At 45.8% G+C, this 20,542-nt stretch overlaps 1 protein-coding gene across 1 annotated transcript in view; it reads left to right on the forward strand.

The window, feature by feature from the left end:
* Positions 1-363: 363 nt before the first annotated feature.
* The window catches only part of DIPK2B (divergent protein kinase domain 2B), a 31,542-nt gene continuing 11,363 nt past the window's right edge, over positions 364-20,542 (forward strand). The window contains exons 1-2 of the mRNA XM_059385436.1: positions 364-846; positions 7,114-7,378. Of these exons, the coding sequence (XP_059241419.1) occupies positions 614-846; positions 7,114-7,378 (498 nt within the window). The 5' untranslated portion in view covers positions 364-613. The remainder of the gene's footprint in view (positions 847-7,113; positions 7,379-20,542) is intronic.

Consider the following 20,542-nt stretch of genomic DNA (forward strand, 5'->3'; position numbering starts at 1 on the left):
ATCGGGACACTTGTGATTGGGTGTGTGTGTGTGTGTGTGTGTGAGAGAGAGAGAGATCCACAGGGAGAAATTTAATGTGTGTGTGTGGCTGTGTGTGTGAAGGAGAGAGAGAGAGATTCACAGGGAGAGATGTAATTGGGGGGTGGGGACACGTGCAAGAATAGGGACAGATGTGCCCAGAACTGAAACAGTGGAGGGTGGAGACCTTCAGGATCCTTTGAAACTCCCAGGTGGAATCCAGGTCGGACACACATCCTGAATGGACCTTTCCTGCCCAGCCAGGATATCCTGTGTTTGTCGAAAGGACCGCACAGGGAAGCCCTGACCATTGTCCTTCCCTAAATCTGCCAGTCAGCCCTTCCCCAGCCTGAGGCAGCCGCCCCAGTCAGAGGAAGAGTAACTCTGGAAACGGTGTTATCAGCATCCTCCGTGGACTTCCTCACCTCCTCTCCAGCCCCATTAGCCCCAAGCTCCTAGCATCCTCAAACAGAAATTGGGGAAGCTGAGATGGGGTCATCGCCCCAGACCCAGCCCCCTCTCTTTTGCCAAGCCCTAGCCCTGCGCAGCTCTGAGTGAGCAGCTGAAGGCTGCGGGCGGGAATCTGGAGCAGGAGATGGAGCCCCAGCTGGGGCCCAAGGCTGTCGGCCTCTGCCCAGGCCGCCTAGTGCTGCTGCTGTGGGTCTCAGCCCTGAGCTGTTCTCTTTCCTCGCTGGCTTCTCCCTCTCCTTCTCTGGTGCCCCGAAGCAGAACCAGCTACAGTTTTGGAAGGACTTTCCTCGGTCTTGATAAATGCAATGCCTGCATCGGGACATCAATTTGCAAGAAGTTCTTTAAAGAAGAAATAAGGTCAGAATCTCCGTTCGATAATTCGGAGGGGCAAACTCCTGTTCTCTTCACTTGATGATGGCCAGGAGACAATTTCAGTGGGGGGAGCTGAAGCAAAGTCATGTAATCAGAGCAGTGATGGGTTGAAGTTGGGGTGAGAAGGGGGAAAAGGAATGAAGTTAAGTGCTAGCCCTAAATGCTAAATCCAAAGTTTTCTTTTGAAGTGGGAGCTTAAAGTGTCCTTTTCTATGAATGGAGTAGCCCAGGATCATTGATTTACCAAGTTCATTTCTCATAAAAAGAGGGAAATAGAATTAACAGAAGGCCTACTATGTGGTGGACATTTTAAAGCTTATTTTTTATTCTTTCCACATCACCATCCTAGAACGTTAATGTTTAGCACTCATTACTTAAAGAGTGACCAGAGCAAGATTAAGTGACTTGCCCAAGGTCACTACCTAGTAAGGGGCAGATCTGGGATTCAAACCAGGGCAGTTTACTTCAAAGTTTTGAAACCAATTTTCTTATCCAGAGGACAACCCAAGTTTAGTGAATGGTGATGCATTTGGAGCTCACCGAAGGATGGTATCACACTCTGGAGTTCAAGCCTGTCAGTACAGAGTCAATGAGTCTTGACGACAGTCAAGACCCAGTAGGTGCTCCAGTGGCATTGCTGTAACTCTTGGTCATTGTCCTCAAGGGGCTCAGGAGGAGAGAGCCATGTTACAAATAACAATAATAAGATGTGGCCTGAAATATACAGGATCTCCGGGAGTTCTAAGGAAGGGGGATATTAATTCTAAATGGGGGCTGGGGAAAGCATTCAGAGCAAGGCCTTTAAAGGGTGAGCCAAAATTTAGGAAATAAGCTTAAGGTAGAAGGACCAGCTAAAGCAATGGCCCAGGGTGTGGGGAGAGGAGAGAAGCACTTAGTGGTTGGAGCACGGGACCAATGTGGAGGAGTGGTCAAGGAAGCTATTGGAAGAGGCAGATGGGGAAGGGGCCTCGAATGCCATGCCAAGGAATTGGGACCTTCACCCGTGGGCCAGCAGTTCCCCGCCTCTTCGAGACCTTTTGTAATAGGCCTTTTCTCCTCAGCCCTCCTCCAGGAACCTATCTGAGGCATGTAAGATTTGGTGACCAAACAAACAGCATTAATTTACAATAATTTGATTTTCAGTCTGTACTAACCGAAGACATATTTGATTATTCAACTAAATTACTAAACAGATATAATGAATGGAAAATATCAATAAAAAATGTGGAGCTTTTGCGAGATGATAGATATTGTATTGATGTGGACTTTCCCCATTAGGTCTTATTTTTTTTAAAGATTTTATTTATTTGCCAGAGAGAGAGAGAGAGAAAGCGAGTACACACAAGTAGGCAGAGAGGCAGGCAGAGGCAGCGAGAGAAGCAGGTTCCCTGTCGAGCAAGGAGCCAGATGCGGGACTCGATCCCATGACCCCGGGATCATGATCTGAGCCAAAGGCAGCTGCTTAACCCACTGAGCCACCCAGGCATCCCCCCATTAGGTCTTTTTTTAAGGCATCTCTAATGGTGAAGAGTTGAAAGACTTTCCAACTGGTGAAACTCTATTGCAGGCAATGGCAAAGGAGTTTAGTGGGGTAGAGATAAGATGAGACTTGTGTTTTGGAAGAATCTTCTGGAAGGCAATGTGAGTCCGCCTTTGATTCATGTTATGATCTCAAGGTCCCAGATTGGAGCACCACCGTAGGCTTCCTGCTCAGTGGGGAGTCTGCTTCTTCTCCCTCTGCTCCTCCCCTGCCACCCTGCTCATGCACTCTCTCTCACTCTCAAATAAATAATTTTTTAAAAAAATAAAAAATAATAATAATTTTAAAAAGGAAAGCAGCGTGCAGGATGGACTGGTTGACATTGGCAGGGGCAGCCGGGTCAGTTCTCCTAGCCCAGGAGAAAGGTCAGTGGGAACAACGCAGGCCAGGAAGGATGCCAGTGGGTTCAGCTAGAGAAGTCATTTTGTTGACCAACTCAGTGTGACAGAAAGATGGGAATGTTGAAAGTGAACACAAGATTGCCATCCCGCCTAAGAAACGGGATGGGAAGGAACAAGAACATGGATGAAGTGGGGCTGATTCCTCAAAGAAAGGAAGTGGGGAGAACATGGACAGATTTTTCTGACAGGAGGGAGGGCCATTATGGGAGTCAACAGGAGAGTCCGAGGGTCACATCCTCCCCAAGGTAACTAAATAAGAGTATATGAATCGTATAGTTGACTCTTCACCAAGTGGCAATAAATGAAATTTTTCTCACCAGGCAGGTATTGGCTGAATTTTCCCTGAATTCCCATTTCCCCACATGGGTTTGTGTTCCATTCAAGTTCAGGATATTACCTCAGCTCCCTCAGAATTTATGTTCCATGTGCGTCCGAAAGGGATGTGTCCAGAGACAGGCAGGAAAGCACTGGGTGGGGCAGGTTGCGGTTTAGGGTTCTCCACGTTGAGAACGTCCATTCCTCAAGTTCAGCTGCAGAGAGAGACAGTGAGTGGTTGTGGGGACGTGGACTTGTTTATAGTTCTTTACAGCAGAAGCAACTGTTTCTTTATTTTAAAAGTAATAGCTATTTATTTTAGAATTTTCAAGAAATATCAAAGAAAGCACAAAATGAAAATCATGTATAATTCCTCCTTCATTATATATCCTTGCCCCTTTTTTCTAAGTATGGATTTAAATTTTTCTTCAGCAAAAATGTGATCATCCTATGTACACTTTTCTATAAACTTTAACTTAACAGTATATCAGGAACATGTTTCCACATTACTAACTGTTCTTCAACGTCAGCCATAGAGGCATTTTTCTAGATTGTCTCCTTTGGCAAGGAAAACAAAAGTAAAATTAAACTCTTGGGACTGCACCAAAACAAAAAACCTTTGCACAGCAAAGGAAGCCAGCAACAAGACAAAACAAAAAAAAACAACCCACCAAATGGGAGAAGATAGTTGCAAATGATACAACCACAATATGATTTTCAATGGCTTTGCGGTATTCAATCACATCAGTCAACCATAATTTAACTAATCCACTGCTGTGAGACAGCTAGGTATTTTTTTTTATTTTCAGTATTATAAACAGTGTTATGCAGAACATCCTTATTGCTAAATTTTTGTGCACATCAATCATAAATTCCTATGACAGATTCTCAAAAGTGGAAAATTCTGGGTCACCAAAAAAAGTGCATTTTTAGGAGACTTTATATATGTATATATCTCCAAATGGAGACTTCTACCTATAGAGCTCACTTCTTGCATGCTCACAAATATTTAATATTACTGCTATTCTTAGTTTGTATGTCTTCTGAGTTCAGCCTTTTTCTTCAGGCTTACTGGTCATTTCTTTTAAGGGGTGGGCTTGTAGAATTCATTTCTTTAAATTAATTAATTTTTTATTTAAATTCAATTAGCCAACATATAGTATGGGCCATTTCTATTTCTTTTTTTTTTTTAAGATTTTATTTATTTGACAGACAGAGATCACAAGTAGGCAGAGAGGCAGGCAGAGAGAGAGAGAGAGAAGGAAGCAGGCTCCCTGCCGAGCAGAGAGCCCGATGCGGGACTCGATCCCAGGACCCTGAGATCATGACCCGAGCCGAAGGCAGCGGCCTAACCCACTGAGCCACCCAGGCGCCCCCCATTTCTATTTCTTGTTTGCTAAATTGTCTGTAAGTTCATATCTTTACCTCTCTTTCTAAGAGTGTTCCCTTGTTCATCTCCAAATATTTTCCCACTTTAACAAATGACTATGATGATAACATTAGGAAAAGGCCCAACCAAACTCTCAGATGAACACATCTTTCCTTCTAACCCTTATCTTCTCTTTGGCAAAAATGCTAATGATAAATTTGTTGCTTCCCATACCCAACCGTTGACCTTTGAACATTTCCATGTTTTGGGTACCAGTTTCCCCATGCGTTCCTTGTCGACTTTCAAGTCCTGAATGAAAAAAAGTTAAGGAAAGCCAGAAAAAAAGAGTAAACCTGACTGACATAGTCTTCCTGCTGAAAACGTACCTATCTGTGAATTCCTAATCAATCGTGCCAGCTGGCGAGATCAACCAGGAAACTGATCGATCAGAATTCATCTATGTGCAGGTCATAGGTTGGGGAGAAAGGTGGAGGCGGGGGACTTAACAGCAGTATTTCTGATCAAATTACTCCTAGGGATTCCTGGCCTCTCACCAAGACAGGTGCTTTTCCTGCCCTTCCTTCCTGTATTCACTTGGACTTGCATCCTCACCCCCCAACTCCGAAAGTCTAAAAAGAAGTTTAAATGCTTCTGAGTAGTGGAGGGGTTGCAGTAAAATAAGTTAATCATTAGGCTCGTTTTTGCCTTCTCTTCTCCATTGCCCTCATCTGTCTCTTTTATCTCAGAACATCATAATAATGATTGCTTTAACTCACTTTCTGGAATTAAGTCGGGGTCTCAGGAGCTGCAGGGCCCCAGAGCTTATGGCAAAAACATCCATGTACACATTCCGTCATCCACGCATGCGCCCATCCACTCATTAACCCATTCATTCAAGCATCCGTTCATGCATCCTTCCACCCAACCATCCCTCTGCAGCCAGCCACCCAGCTAGTCCTCCTCATTTCCCTCCATTCACTAATCATCCCTCTATACATCCCAAAACACATCCATCCATCCATCCATCCATCCATCCATCCATCCATCCTCCTAAAATACACTGGGCACAAACTTCACACCCAGCCCTCTGCTAGGCACTGAGTGACCAAGTTGAAGGAAGCCCAGTTGTAGCCTTGTAGCAGGAGTTTAGTTTCCACTGGGAAAACAGTGATGACACTGGGAAAATGGAAGAAAGTATCTCAGACAAAGGGATGGGCACATGCCCAGGTGAGTCGAAGCTCTGAGGTGCAAAATGACATGGCTTAGCCAAGGATGATCACTGATTCGGTGAGAAAAAACAAGGTTGGAAGGGGGAGCAGCAGGAGATGGGCCCAGAAAGAACGCTGTGAATTGCTCTAAGTAGTGTGACAGGTGTCCTGAGAGCTTTGGGGAAGACGCTGGATGCTTTAAGAGTTCTAGGCAGACCTGAGGGATGGAGAAGAAGAAAGGGAGGCAAGAAATATTTAAGAAGGCATGTCTACAAACTTAGTGTTTGACAGAATGCAAGCATGAGGAACATGCTAGAGAAAAGAGTGTTTTATTCTCATTGCAGCACTGTCGCTCTGCCCCACACCTCCACCCTGTCTTCCATGTTGAGGGGCTTGGGTAGACTGGACCACACGAAATTTTTGCTTTCTTCCAGCTCTGGAAACTATGATACTCCTAGCTACGACCCCTAATAATGTTACCTACCAATCTGTTCCCACAAACAAAGTCATAGAAAGGACGACAGGGGACTAGGCCATGGCAAAGCACTTGAGATTGTGAGTTCTGGAGTCTTGAATGCCGCTTCCTCCAATTTCTGGTTGTATGACTTTGGACAAATCACTTCTCTGTGCCTCAGTTTCTTCATCTGTATGATTAAGAATACTACTGACTTCACAGGTTCACTGCCAGGTTTAACTGAATAATTACACATGAAGCATTTAGCACAGTGACTGGCATGCCTAAGTGTTTCATACATGCGTGTTGTGACAATTGATGTCTAAGAGAGCTACCTATCATAAATCCTCGGTCACAGGCCTTTCAAGGGGTTAAACCCCCAGGAACAAGAGCAGCTATAGGAAATAAGCAGATAGGCCTGCCTCGGGACCCTCTGCCCTTCTTTATCATCTTAGAGGGGAGGATCATTCCCAATGGTTGTCCTGAGAAAACCAGTAAAATTGACTCACTGCTGATTTACAATGTTTCATCTTTTTTTAATTTTTATTTTTATTTATTTTTTTTAAGATTTTATGTATTTATTTGAGAGAGAGAGCATGAGCTGGGGAGAGGCAGAAGGAGAGGGAGAAGCAGGATCCCCGCTGAGCAGGGAACCCAATGCAGGGCTCGTCATATGGTTCCAAGACCCAGCCATTAGTCAGAAGTTGGGCTGTTTCTAGAACCAATGTTGAGGAAGGGGAAAGATCATGGGCTCTACTGACTGATGGCCCTGGATCTGCACCTCTGCTCGGCAATGTATTGTCTGAACTTGAGCGAGGTCCTTAAGCTCTGTAAGCCTCTGTAAGCTCCCCCTGCTTGTGTGCATGCTCTCTCTTTCTGTCAAATAAATAAATTTTTTACATCTTTAAAAAAATATATATATATTAAAAGAAAAAATAAATAAAATAAAAGGGCCCTTCTTCCAGGTTTGACAGCTGGCTGGCCTCCCCCCTTGGACTGCCTCCTGACTACCTGCCTTCTTACCCTGCAAATTACTCGGATGATTCCAAAACCTGGCGCCCCGTGGAGGTCTCCAGGCTGGCCAGCAAACAGCAGAGTGACATCTCGGACAGGAGAATCTGTGCCTCTGCGGCAGCCCCAGAAACCTGCAGCATCGAGCGCATCCTGCGGAAAACCAGGAGGTTCCAGAAATGGCTGCAGGCCAAGCGTCTCACACCGGATCTGGTGCAGGTGAGTGTGCTGGTAGTGGGGTGGAAGACAAAGGGGCAAGGCAGAGGGAGACATCTATTCTCAGTTCCGTGTGGGGAATAGGAGTCACGGCCCGTCTGAAGTGGGACCAAACCATGTCAAAAAGCAGAGTGGCTTGTGACAAGACGGTAACTAGACAGCTTTTTTTTTTTTTTTTAAGATTTTATTTATTTATTTGACAGAGAACACAAGTGGGCAGAGAGGCAGGCAGAGAGAGAGAGAGAGAGAAGCAGGCTCTGCACTGAGCAGAGAGCCCGATGCGGGGCTCGATCCCAGGACCCTGGGATCATGACCTGGGCTGAAGGCAGAGGCTTTAACCCGCTGAGCCACCCAGGCGCCCCTATACAGCTTTATTTACAGGGACCTTTCCCCTTGTCATCCTCCACTCTCGCTGACATGACACACACCACCCCCCCACCGTCGCAACTATTTGGGAAACAATTTCTGACTGCTCTCTCTGGTCTGAAGAACCCACAGGCTGACCTTCATCAACCTTCCTCCTCCCCCCCCCCACCCAGGGTTTAGCTCACCCTGCAATCTTCTTGGGGAACCTTTGCCAACCTCCAGACCATGCCCTCTCTTGGAAGCTCTTCTAGATACCCTGTTTCACCATCCAGAAAGCCCATTTTAAACATCAGCTTCCTCGTCCAATGCCCACCAGAAAGAAGAACCAAACCTGAGTCATGGCATAAACAGGCTCTGCTAATACAGCTCCCTCTTCCCATCTGAGAGCTCCCACTAGCTCCCTGCTGTAGGCTGCCTCCAGGACTTGAGCACATCGCTGATGCCCTCATACCTTGCTTTGGTTCCCAACCCCTGTGCTCTGGTCCCCGGGATCCTGATTCCTCGCCCAAACCAGCACAACCATGTTCCTCCCTACACACCCCACTGGGCCACTGATGGCAGAAGGCACCCCCTCAGAGGACTGAGGGGTGTCTCTCCTTCAGCCAAGATGGGAAAGAAGAGTTTCACCCCAACCTCCCTGCCATGACAAGGCTGGAGAACACGAACTGACCCCGTCCAGGGGATGCCGACGCTGCCTCTTGCACTCCCCAGACCACAAGCCCCCTTTACATGGACACCTGAGGCTGCCTGAGGGACTTCTGAGCACTCAGACCTTCCCTTGGCCTCATCAAGACGAGGGACACCAGCAAAGAACCAGTCCCTGGATGTATCATACATGACATAAGACCACCTGGCTTTGTTTTTGGGCTGTGTGAGCACTGCTTTGCAATCAGGAGTAATCAAGCTGTGGAAACATGGCTGCCATCTGACATCGAGCTTTCCAGTGGGAGCATTTTGCACCCTGCACTCTATGAATCTCACTGCTCTGGGGTGGGGCGAGAAGGAGCCCAAGAAGTCAAGCCATTCCCAGGCCAAGGAGGTGGTGGTGGGATCCAACATTCATGTCTTGGAGTTTGCACAGGAGACAGGAAGTGGAGGAGGCTCAGGTGAGAAGAACCCGCCCACCCCTTTCTGGGGCTGCTCAACACTGAGCAGAACCCGTTAACAGAAAGAAGACAGATAACAAAGCCCCCACCATGGTCCACACCATACATAAAATCTCCCTGTGCCTCTCTTCCTGCACCAGTAGACAGACCCTCCACGCACTGGCCTGGGTACCTGTCATCTGCCATTTGTTGGCCACAGCAAGTACCAAGCCACAGGAAGGACCAATGTGAGACCTTTTCCACTTTGCCTCAACTTTATGCTCAGGAACAAGTGAAAGTCCCCAGGAAAATCTAAACAAGATACACATGGAATTGTTTGAGAACCCCCTCAAAAATCCCATCACCTCTTCTTGTCCCCATCATGGACAGGTCCCACGCTAAAGGACACAAATCCCCTAAGGTACTGGTTCCAGACTTACCTCCACTCAGGATCCTGGACAACGCACCAAAGGACATCTGGGGGGCTCAGGATACACTTGAGATCCCATAGAAAGTGGCCAGACTGACTTTGAACTAAGGAAAGCTCCCTCTTTCCTTCAGCTTCTAGAGATTTCCATAATAACAACCCCCCAGGGATTACCCCAGCCCCCCACCCCAGCAAGTCCAAAGCAACCTTCCCAGCACATCTAGCATCACCCACCATGATGAGTGTAGACACTGGGTTTAGATAAAAGATCTCTAGGTTCCAGAAACTCTTCCTGAGCTCTGCCACTCGAAGCTGGGGTGAAACAGGAAGGAGCAGAGACCCAGGAAGAACAAAGAGCTGCCACTTCCTGTGCTCCTGGTCAACAAGCTTCAACACTGTGCTTTATCTTGGGGACACAAAATGAATCTGACACAAGCTCCACCTCCAGGAGCAGGTGGCCCAACAGTGAGTACAGGTAAGAACACAAACCACCACAAAGCAATGTGGTAGATGTTACGGTGATTCTCAGTAAGGAAACAGAGGACAAACCATTGACTTGGGTCCTTCACTCTTCAACCAGGTGACCTGGCCTTTAAGCGCAGGACTTCTCTGCTTTGCCCCAACATCCTTCCTCCCAAAGTGAGTTGGGGAGGGAGGCCTGATGGATGATCTCCAAGAACATCCCAGCTCTGACATTCTCCGACTTGAGATGACTCTGCTTCACTTATTTTTTAACAAATCCTGATGAACGACTGCCGTCAGCAGGTGCTCTGATGGGTTCCTTGATTTCCTACTTCTTTTTTTAAATTTTATTTATCCATTTGAGAGAGAAAGAGAGAAAGAGAACATGAGCAGAGGAGAGAGGCAGGGGCAGACTCCCCGCTGAGCAGGGAGTCCAACAGGGGGCTCAATCCCAGGACCCGGAGATCACAACCTGAACCAAAGGCAGATGCTTAACCCACTGAGCCACCCAGGAGCCCCTTGGTTTCCTACTTCTCAAAGGGCAGCAAATAGTGTCTCTCCTGCCCAATTCATTCATCCTAATGAGCTAATAAGTACAAAGATGTTTTAGAAAAAGTCCATCGCCATCGAAATACACGGCAATGTTATTATACTGAGAGATCTCTTTCTTCAGTGTGTTGTGCTAAAATCTGCTCGACCAATTTCATCCTCTCACTCTAACATGCAGCCAAACCAGGTTTCCTTCTTTTTTCCAAAAGCACATCCATTAACAACACCCCATTAAGACACATCCAAAGCCACAACCATTTTCACTTTCTAGCTAACTCATCTTTTCATCCCCACCGGAGATTTTTTCTTTCTTTTTTTTTTCTGAATTTAAATTCAATTATCCAATGTAAAATACATCATTATTTTCCTTTTCTTATTAAAAAAAATGAAAAATATCAGCAGCCATCTTATAAATGCTGAACAAAGTCCGTTTTTCCTCCATCTACCAAAGATCAAAGTTATGGGCACCCCGTTTGGAAACACTTCCTCCCTCTCCCGTCCTCCTTTCCAGAGACACTTCCACCTTAGGATTCCGCAGAATGGCCTAAGTGTTCTGCCCCTTTTCCCTCCCGGGCCTTATTCCAGGCAGCACCCAAGCTCCCACACTTTCCTTCTTAGCAAAACTCACCTCCCCGACAGTTTGAAATGGATCCGTCATCGCCAAAGGTGGGTGTGGGGGGAACTCACCTATCTGCCCCAGACAGTTGAAAATGAGTGTTCACACAAAAACTCACACGTGAATGTTCACGGCAGCCCTGGTCACAAGAGCCAAAAGGCGGGAACAACCCACACATCCATCAACTGATGGATGAATAAATAAAACATGTTATTGCCACACAATGGTCCTGATACCTGCTATCAGGGTAGCTTCAAAACATGAAGCTTCAAAACATTACGCTAAGTTAAGGAGGCCAATGCAAAAGGACAAATACTGGAGGATTCCCTGTAGAGGAGATGTCTAGAATGGGCAGACCCAGAGAGACAGAAAGCAGATTAACTGAGAGGGAGAATTCGGAATGAATGCTTCATGGGCACAGGGTGTCTGTTGAGGGTGATGGAAAAATCTTGGACTTAGAGAGTGGTGACAATTGTACAACCTTATGATTATACTAAAAGCCACTGAATTATACACCTTAAAATGGCTAGAGTGGTACATTTTAAGCTATGTGAATTTCACCTCAGCTTAAAAAAAAAAAAAAAAGAAAAAGGAAGGATAAATCCCATAGAAACGTCACCAATCCTGTGACTTTATTCCCATGGAGCCCCAAGAGGTGATGGGCAGCAAATCCAATAATTTAATTCATGCTAGGATGTTAACAGCTAATAACATTTCACTGTGAGCTCTCCAAGAAAACCAATATGGTAATACTTGTCCATCCCATGACTATGTCACACCTTCCTAATACATCCTTGCTTCCTCCCCCCACACACATACACACAAAATCCAGATGTGCCCCCAGAAGCCTTCTCAGTGATGCTCCAGGCAAGTAGCCTATTTCCGGGGGACTGTTCATCCCAGATTTGGCCGAACAGCTCGGCCGGCCCCAGGAATTCTCTCAACCATGACTTGAGTGGGTGTTCCCTGATTTTCTCAAAAGCCACTTTCCAACCGGGATCTAGGCCAGGGCCCTCCAGTGTGTGTGTGTGTGTGTGTGTGTGTGTGTGTGTGTGCGCGCGCGCGCGCGCGCGCGCGCACGTTTGGAGAAAGGAGAAGGGGCCACAGGGAACCCATAGGTTTGCTCAGAGAACTGACAAGGGAGAGAAGAGAAACAGTCAAAGAAATAAAAGAGAATTTAAAGGGTCGGGGGTGGGGTTGTGACCGGTGCAGGGCCTTCTGAACTTTGATGGTGAGCTCTGCTTATAAATAAATAAAGCCGGCTTGGATGAAAAGCCCCAATAGTCAACAGCCAGGGAGTCCGTGCCTCCCCCGCTCCTGCAGGGCCAAGAGCTGCTTTGTATTAAGGACACTTCCTCGAGTCACGAAAAATCAGGGACCAGAAAAATCAGCCAGAGGGTGAAACAGTGCAGTGTGTGTGTGTGTGTGTGTGTGTGTGTTTGACTTACGCTAATAAAACCGTGACTTTTCTGCTTCGAAAAACTGCATTGTTCTGTGGGAATATCCCACAGCCTAAATTACCAGCCCACAGACAGAACCACAGCCAAGAACACCACCCTGTTTATCATGATCTGCCTGTTCGAAAAACCACAAAGAAGGCTTCCTCTGCTGTTATGCCAAGTGCAAAGAGGCAACCACCCCAGCAGTGCGTGGCTAATCGGAGGAAAACACATATCCCCCATTGGGTCCGCCTCCCATGCCCTCAACTACTGGCTGCTTCTGACATTGTTCTCAACACAGACCCTGTTTTTCCCTCCAGTGGGAACAGAATCCGTGGCCACGCAGCCTGTTCTCCCACTAGGTGGCAGTATAGAGTCTTCAGGCCGCTACCTTCAAACAAGGATGGCTGGCAATTTTACTCCGCCCGTCTTGGTAATTTTTTAAAAAAGAGATAAGAGCAAATTTAGCAAAACACATGTTAACCATTTAATCGGAGTATGGTTTTAGAGGTAAATACTAAAATAAAACTCATTTGTACTTGTAGTTATTGTACCTGTACTTGAAGTTAATACTTACACTTGAAGTTAATTCAAAAATACTTAAGGAGGGTTTGCAGGACCTATGTGAGGCCCTAGGAGGGTATTAGGGTGTGGGGCCAAGGTCCCGGAGCCCATTGTGATAGGAGACAGGTTATGATAACGTCTTTGAACGAAGATGAAAATCTTAAGTTAGAGTCACAGCTAGTTTTCAGACCATAAGGATTTTAATCTCTCACAGGCTACCAGGTCAAGGACCCTTCCAAAAAGTTACATTTTTTAAAAAAAATAACATGGCCAGATTGATGCTAGAAAAAGAAAAATAGCTGATCCGTGGCCATACCATTTTCATACTGATCTAATAACAGAGTCAAAGATGAAATGAGTATCAATGAAAAAAGAAATATCAGCTAGCGACTAAAAGTGCCTGGCCAGTCCCACATAGGTCTATTCCCGGAACATCAGCACATACCCTCTGGCTGACCCATGTTTGGAGAGCAGAGGCCCTTCCGAGGTCCACTGTGGTCATGAGACTCTGCTTCCCATGACACTTGGGTGGTACTCATGGTCCTTTGTTTGTGGCCCAGGGGAGTTTCAGGAGCCAATTGGAGAGAGATTACAGGTCTTGGATCTGAGCTCCGCCCAGCCCACTTTTCTCCCTTCAGTCACAGCACCGATGACAGTTGAAACAACTAAGGCTTTGGATCATGGGTTTCGTAGAGGATTGCAGGCACAGAGAGACTTCATTACCTCAGCATGTGCGACAACAACGTTATCTGGAATGGGATGGAGACTATTTCCAGCCTCCATTTTATCATAGGCTTGTGGAAAAGGGACTAACCGATCACTCAGCCTGTCTGCTCAAATGAGCCCCAAATTACTCCTGAGGGACCTTGCAAGTGAAAAGAAGACAGTGAAAGGTGTTCCCCACCTTGACGAAAACAAGTTGGGAAATTGAAGAGAGGCAAGAGAAGACTCAGGGAAGGTAGATGTGAGATGAGTCACCAGGGGTTCCTTCCCAGTGAGTTCCAGTGGAGAATAGATGCAGCCCAGTGAGTTCCAATGGAGAATAGAGGCAGCCCACAGCCACAGCAGAACTAAAGGCTGGACAAACATCAAGATGGACCAGCCAAAGCAGGCTCTGCCTTCACGGGGCTCTCAGCTTTCCCTGGACTTGGCTGTTAGCCAGCCAAACCTGTTCTTCAATAAATCAAGCCATCCTTTGTTCTTGCTACGATTTCTTTCTTTGCTATTTCAATATCCCTATTTTGACATATGCTGGAACAAAAACGTTTGCTTGGCTCAGAGGCCTAAGAATTGGTTGTTTCTCTGCATATGCCTGCATAATACAAAGTAAACAGAGGTTGAACTATATAACATATGATAGATATCTAGAAAGACCATCACTTGAAAAAAATTAATGATGAAAATAACTAGTAAGTTGATTAGGTTCTAAAAACAGTTTCTTAGGCCACAAAACCTCTCAATAAATTTCAAAAGGTAGAAATAACATGGACCACTTTCTCTGATTAAAAGGCAATAGCAGGGAGTGCCTGGGTGGCTCAGATGGTTAAGCGTCTGCTTTGGCTCAGGGTATGATCCCTGGGTCCTCAGATCGAGCCCCCACGTTGGGCTCCCAGCTCAGTGGGGTGTCTGCCTCTCCCTCTGTCTCTCCCCCTGCTTGTGCTCTTCTCTGTCTCTATCTCTCTCTAAAACGAATAAACAAAATCTTTAAAAAAGCAAAATAAATAAAAGGCAATAACATCACACATTAACAATAATAAAAAGGGGGAGAAAAAAGAACCCTACCAAATCTGGAATTTTAAAACATTATCTTTGAACCACAAAGCAAATAACTGAAATTATAAATATATCAAGAAAATAACAATGATAAAATCTTTATATAGCCCCAATCTATGATTTAACCATTGCCCCATCACTGCTCAGAGAAGAACTGGACACCAATCCAGTGCTGTGTTAAGCAGCTATCGATACAACTTTGGTCATTAATGCGGAGGAATAATACAAACAGATTTAAAAATGAGGAATTACAGGGATGCCTGGGTGGCTTAGTCCGTTAAACGTCTGCCTTCAGCTCAGGTCATGATCTCCGGGGTCCTGGGATCAAGTCCTGCATCAGTCTCTCTGCTCAGCGCAGAACCTTCTTCTCCCTCTGCCTCTCCCCCTACTTGTGCTCGCTCTCTCTATCTCTCTCTCTCTGTGAAATAAATAAATAAGACTCTTTTTTAAAAAATGAGGAATTACATGTCAACTTGGTCCTGACTCAGGGCCACTTACAACATTAAAAACTTTTCCAGTTTTGCCAGCCCTTCTCCTCAAGGATTACCAAGAATTCTATGGAAAACTTGATTTGTAAACCTTTTCGATGGATTAAGTACAAAGCAAGTGTATTTATCCCTGGTTTATGTATATAAAAGCACGAACCACAGAGCAATGTATCAACCTGTTAAAGGTCAAGATAGATTTCTACCCACTGAACCATACATGTGTCCTAGACTCTTGGGGTTGAAAGAAACTTGAAAGCTTACTAATTGAAACTCTCGAAATATTTGCATCCTTTATCTTACCGTACAAAATGGAAAACTCACTACTTTAAGAAATAGCCTATTCCTTCTTTTGAACAGAACAAATCGTTAGACAGTTTATCCCAAATCTGTCTTCTGTTGGCTTTCGCTCATTTAAGTTATTAAGTTATTTTCACTCCTTGGAATTATATGTGACATTCCTCCCTTCCATATGTTTGCCCCTCGATCCTGGCTTCCCGGTCCAGATAATCCCCAATTCCCTTTCCCATCTAGGTCATTCCCTTCAAATTGATGCACATTAAACATTGTGTCAGCTAAAACCCCTGCTACAGCTAGACCTTCGTTTTCATTAAATACGATCTTCTTAGATTAAATCCATTACTCTAAGAGCCTGTCAACTTGATTCTGTTACTCATCATAGTCACTATCACCCAACTGCATATCACTATCCTGTGTTGATGAACACAGTTTTTATCTAGGTTCTAGTCATAAATAAAAATGTTAAACAGAGCAGGGAAAAAGAGAAAGTCTTCTTTCTCTATGGGGATTAATCCATGAATTCTCCTTACTGTTGAATGCTTCACTGAAGTCTACATGTTCTAAGTCTATTGCAGGTCTTGGATTAAAAATCAAATAATTGGGTCAGAGAAAAAAAGTGAAGTTAATCTAGAATGATTTTATTAAATGAATCCTATATCATAAAATTTAGCTATTTTCAAAGTTTTTAAATCAAAGGAGAAATTACATATTTAAAGGCAAAAATCTTAAGTGTACAGCTAAAGTTTTGCATGCATTCCCTCATGTAACCGTGCTGCACGTCAAGACAGTGAACATTTCCAGCCCTTTAGAAGGCTCTTTCATGTCCCTGCCCTACAAAGACAACCCCCCTCAAAGGTAACCAATGGTACTATTTTCTTGAGACTCTCCTGGGTTTAGCTCTAAAAGATCCACATCCTAGGAAACCTTTCAATCCCAAGCAAACTGGAGCCACTGGTCATCCTACCCCCTCCAACGGTAACCACTGTTCTGACCTAAATCACCCTGAATTAGTTTTGCCTGGTTTTGAACTTCATTTTAATGAAATCACACAGTATATACTGAGCGTGGTGCTGTGTGCTATTGTCCATGTTGTATGAATCAGTAGTTTAGTTTTTTTTTCATCACAGTCTAATATCCCACTGTGTGATGATGTCACTATTTATTCATCCCACGGTTGATGAACATTTGGGCTGTATTTAGTTTGGGCAATTGTGAAGTAAAGCTGCTACAAACATTCTTATATATGTCAGTTGGTGGACATGAGTATACTTATGGAAATCAAATCGCCAGATGATGACACATACGTAGGGACTCGTTTAGTGGATCTTATCAGTCTTCCAAAGTGGTTGTACTGATTTCATCAAGGTTACATATATTCATTATAAAAACGTCTAAAGTATATATATTTTAAAATCCATAAGGAAGTAGGGGGGAAAAATCACTTAGAACCCACCCCCCAGAGGCCACCACTGTGAACACATTAAAGGTCTTCCTTCTAGTCTTTTTTCTAGTGTTATTAACTTAATTAAAAAGAAGTTGAGGAATTAGAAGTTGAATAAGTTGAAAAATTATAAGTTGAATAAATACATGGAAAATGCAGTATATGGAATGTTGCACATTCCTCTGTAACTTAATATGGTATCACATGATCTCCCCATATCACTAATGAGGAGAAAAGTTGTCATGAGACACACAAAGAAAGGCCAAGGTGATAGGGTGGTTTTGTAACATGTCACCTTGGCCTGGCTGAAGTGCATTTCCCAGAATTCCCTTCCCTGTTAGTTTCCATTTCCAGTAGGTTACAGAAAGATTTCATTGGGAGTTTTGGAGGGCAGAAGGGAAACAGTGACCAGTTTTTATCTCACACACAGTGTCCCCTCTGCTGGCTTCCCTTGTTGGGGTGAGGTCAATTATGTTGGGTCAAATCCCTGTTTTTTAAAAAAGAAGAAAAAACAACCTGGTGTTTCTGCTTCTCTGATTGAACCCTGAGCAACAGGGGTGGTACAACCTCGACAGAGAGGGGCTAGGGAGAAGGAAAATCCTGGCAGCCCTTCCCCCAAGCAAGCACAAAGCTAGTTTGAAGGCTTTTCTGATGATCAGGATTCTATCTGAGCTTTCTGGACCACAGGGCCTTTGCACAGCAGAAGCCACTGAACTCCTACAGAAGTTTCCGCAAGCTTGCATGCGCAAGTGAGTTGTCAGAAGTACTTGGCATCCTGTCTTCTGATTTAAAAAGAAAGGTGGGGGTGGGGAAACCCATCAGTCCATAAAACGAAATGGCCCAGTGGAGAATTATGACCAGCCTTGGCATACCTGAATCAAAATGACAGACCGTGAAATAATGTGTTTTCGTCTGCATCAGCCGCCCCGTCCATCCCAACTATCGGCTGAATTGCCTGCCACAAAGATTATCTCATCTGCCACAGTGAAAAATCTTTGAGCAGCTCACAAATTCTGCAGTGGCAAAGCCTGGGGCCCCACAGGGGGAGAAGATGGAGGATGAGATGGGAAGAGAGAAAGAGGAGGACGAAACTAGCCACCACTCCTATAGACAGGCTCATCCAAGGTGTTGGCTACCCCATGGAAGAAGGAGCCACAACTGCTACCAAGTGAGCCTCTGGCTGCCGAAGGTTTGACAGCAAGGTGCACAGGGAGGCAAAGGAAGAAGGTGGACTGACCACAGCCTCTGTGCCACAGACACCAGGAGGGATGCTGTGGGGAATTCAGCAACAGTGGTCACCTATGGCAGGCACCACAAATGACGCACGTCTTCTTAAAAGGAAACAATTGTTTGTAACTTATTCAGGGATCAGAAGTTGCAGGGATCAGAACCTCCTCTGAACAATTTAAAGTATAAAGGGGGTTCGTTGTGCCAGAAGTACATCCACCAGGACCTCATGGAAACTAGGAAGTTCCAAGGCACCAACTCAGCCCAGCTCTGCCTCCAGGACAGCATTGTTTCTCATCTCTGCTTTCTTTTTGATGTCTGCTCCATCACCTTCTCGGCAGACTGGATCTCCCCATGTGGCCATGCTCCCCGCTCCTCCCCAATGTGACAAGACATTACCGTTCCCAGACTCACCACCCGCTGCCTGGCTCAGCCTCCCAGGAGTTGGGGGGTTGGAGCAGATGCCCCGAGTAAGTGCACCCTGGCACATCCATCCATCCATGACCAAGGATGTGAGTGTTAAGGACTTCCTGGGTGCCTGCTCCAGACTGGTTGCTGAGGAGATTACAGAAGTGTTGGTATTCAACGTCCCTGTCCACGAGCACCCGAGAGCTGAGGCACAATGGGGCCTGAGGCCCAGACTCCAGGAGAAGGAAGAAAATGAGGGCTTGGCTAGGTCAGGAAAGCTGCTTAGAGGACATTTGATTTGACCTGGGAGGGGAAGGATGGGCTGGGGGAAATGTCCCTGGCAGATCTTCCCAAGAATTAAAGAAATGCATGCCAGGGAAAGATGCAGAAACAAGAATAAGGTGTCAATTTGGCAAGTAGTTAAGTGTCAAGTCCATGATCACGGTGTGAGTCCACAGAAGTAAGTAGTTTTACAACAGCAGGACTGGGAGGCAGGTAGTGTTGATGTTCATTCTACAGGACAGCTGTTCTCAACCTCAAGTCTGCATCAAAATCTTCTGGAGGGCTCGTTAACACAGGCATTGCTGAGCCCCAGCTCCAGAAGTTCTGATGCAGCAGGTCCGGGGCAGGGACTGAGAATTTGCATTTCTAAAAGACAAGTGACTTGAGGACAGGGGACTTTTCCACAAATGGACCTAAAAGTAGTAGGCAGAGTGGTTGGCAAAGGGTCCACAGTGGGGTCGGGGAGGCTGGGTAACAAAAGTAAGGCAAGGCCGAACACACAGAACAGCAGCTGGTGAAGAAAGTAGCCAGGGCAGGGAGTGGGGGGAGGGGCATCCAAGAGGCACAAGCATCTGCTACTGGCCAGACGATGCCCAGGGTTCCTGGGGAAGTGAAGACTCCTTGCATCCCGGTCCTGCACTTGAGGCCTGGGGCCACAAGGGAGAGAGAGCAAACAGAAGCCCTGTATGAGGGAAGGAGTTCACCCAGAGTCAGAGGCCCTGTTTTGCATGGAAACGGGAGCTCTGCTAGACCCGGGCCCTCCTGTACCAGGGAAATATTCCGTAGACCGCATCCTGCCCTGCACCACCAAACCTGTTTCATTGTTTTCATTTAATGTGTTCACATCAACACAACCTTCCCAGAGTAATCCACTGGGGGTGGAGGGGAAATCCAAAGCAAACTCCAAATTCTGGACCTGTTCCTGGCTCATTTCTGGTCTCTGCCTCTACTCTTCCAAGCCCTACTCTGTCATCAGTAACTGACGTGTAAGCTACCAGAACTGATGAGCCCAGGCCAACAGTAGCATAGAGAAGCTTCATTATGGGGGAAAGAGCCAATGGTAAATCATGGATGATGAGGGGACCAGCTACTGCACCAAGTTCCCTCCCTTCTCCAGTGCCAGTAACGGGGGCTAAGGATGGGCTGTGCCTGTAAAAGGACATGACTGAGAATGATGAGGACATTTTTAAATGTCGAAACTTTTTATTTTTTATTTATTTATTTTTAAAGTAGGCTCCACACCCAGTGCAGAGCCCAATGCGGAGCTTGAACTCCTGACCCTGACATCAAGACCTGAGCTGAGATCAAGAGTCAGATGCTTAATTGACTTGAGCCACCCAGTCACCCTAGATGTCTGAACTTTTTGAATCATCCAAATGGTTTCTCTCGAATAGTCGCTGGGGCAGTCAGCCCTTGCAGAATGAAAAGTTAACAAACCAAGAACCTTCGTGTAGTATCCGGGTTCCAGATGAGAAAAACAATCAGCAAGCACCTCAGGAAAAGGGGTGGGGAAGGAGGGAATCCATCTCCTGGAGTAGAAAAGAACTGTGAGCTATTTCTCGTAATAACAAAAACCAAATGGGTTTTCCTGGTTTTGAATACAATGCATCTTGAGGAAACATTCTGTAACTTTTGGTTTAATTACCCAGAACAGGGCGCCTGGGTGGCTCAGTGGGTTAAAGCCTCTGCCTTCGGCTCAGGTCATGATCCCAGGGTCCTGGGATCGAGTCCCGCATCAGGCTC

Source organism: Mustela nigripes, chromosome X (genome assembly GCF_022355385.1).
Source record: "Mustela nigripes isolate SB6536 chromosome X, MUSNIG.SB6536, whole genome shotgun sequence".
In the NCBI taxonomy this organism is placed as follows: Eukaryota; Metazoa; Chordata; class Mammalia; order Carnivora; family Mustelidae; genus Mustela; species Mustela nigripes.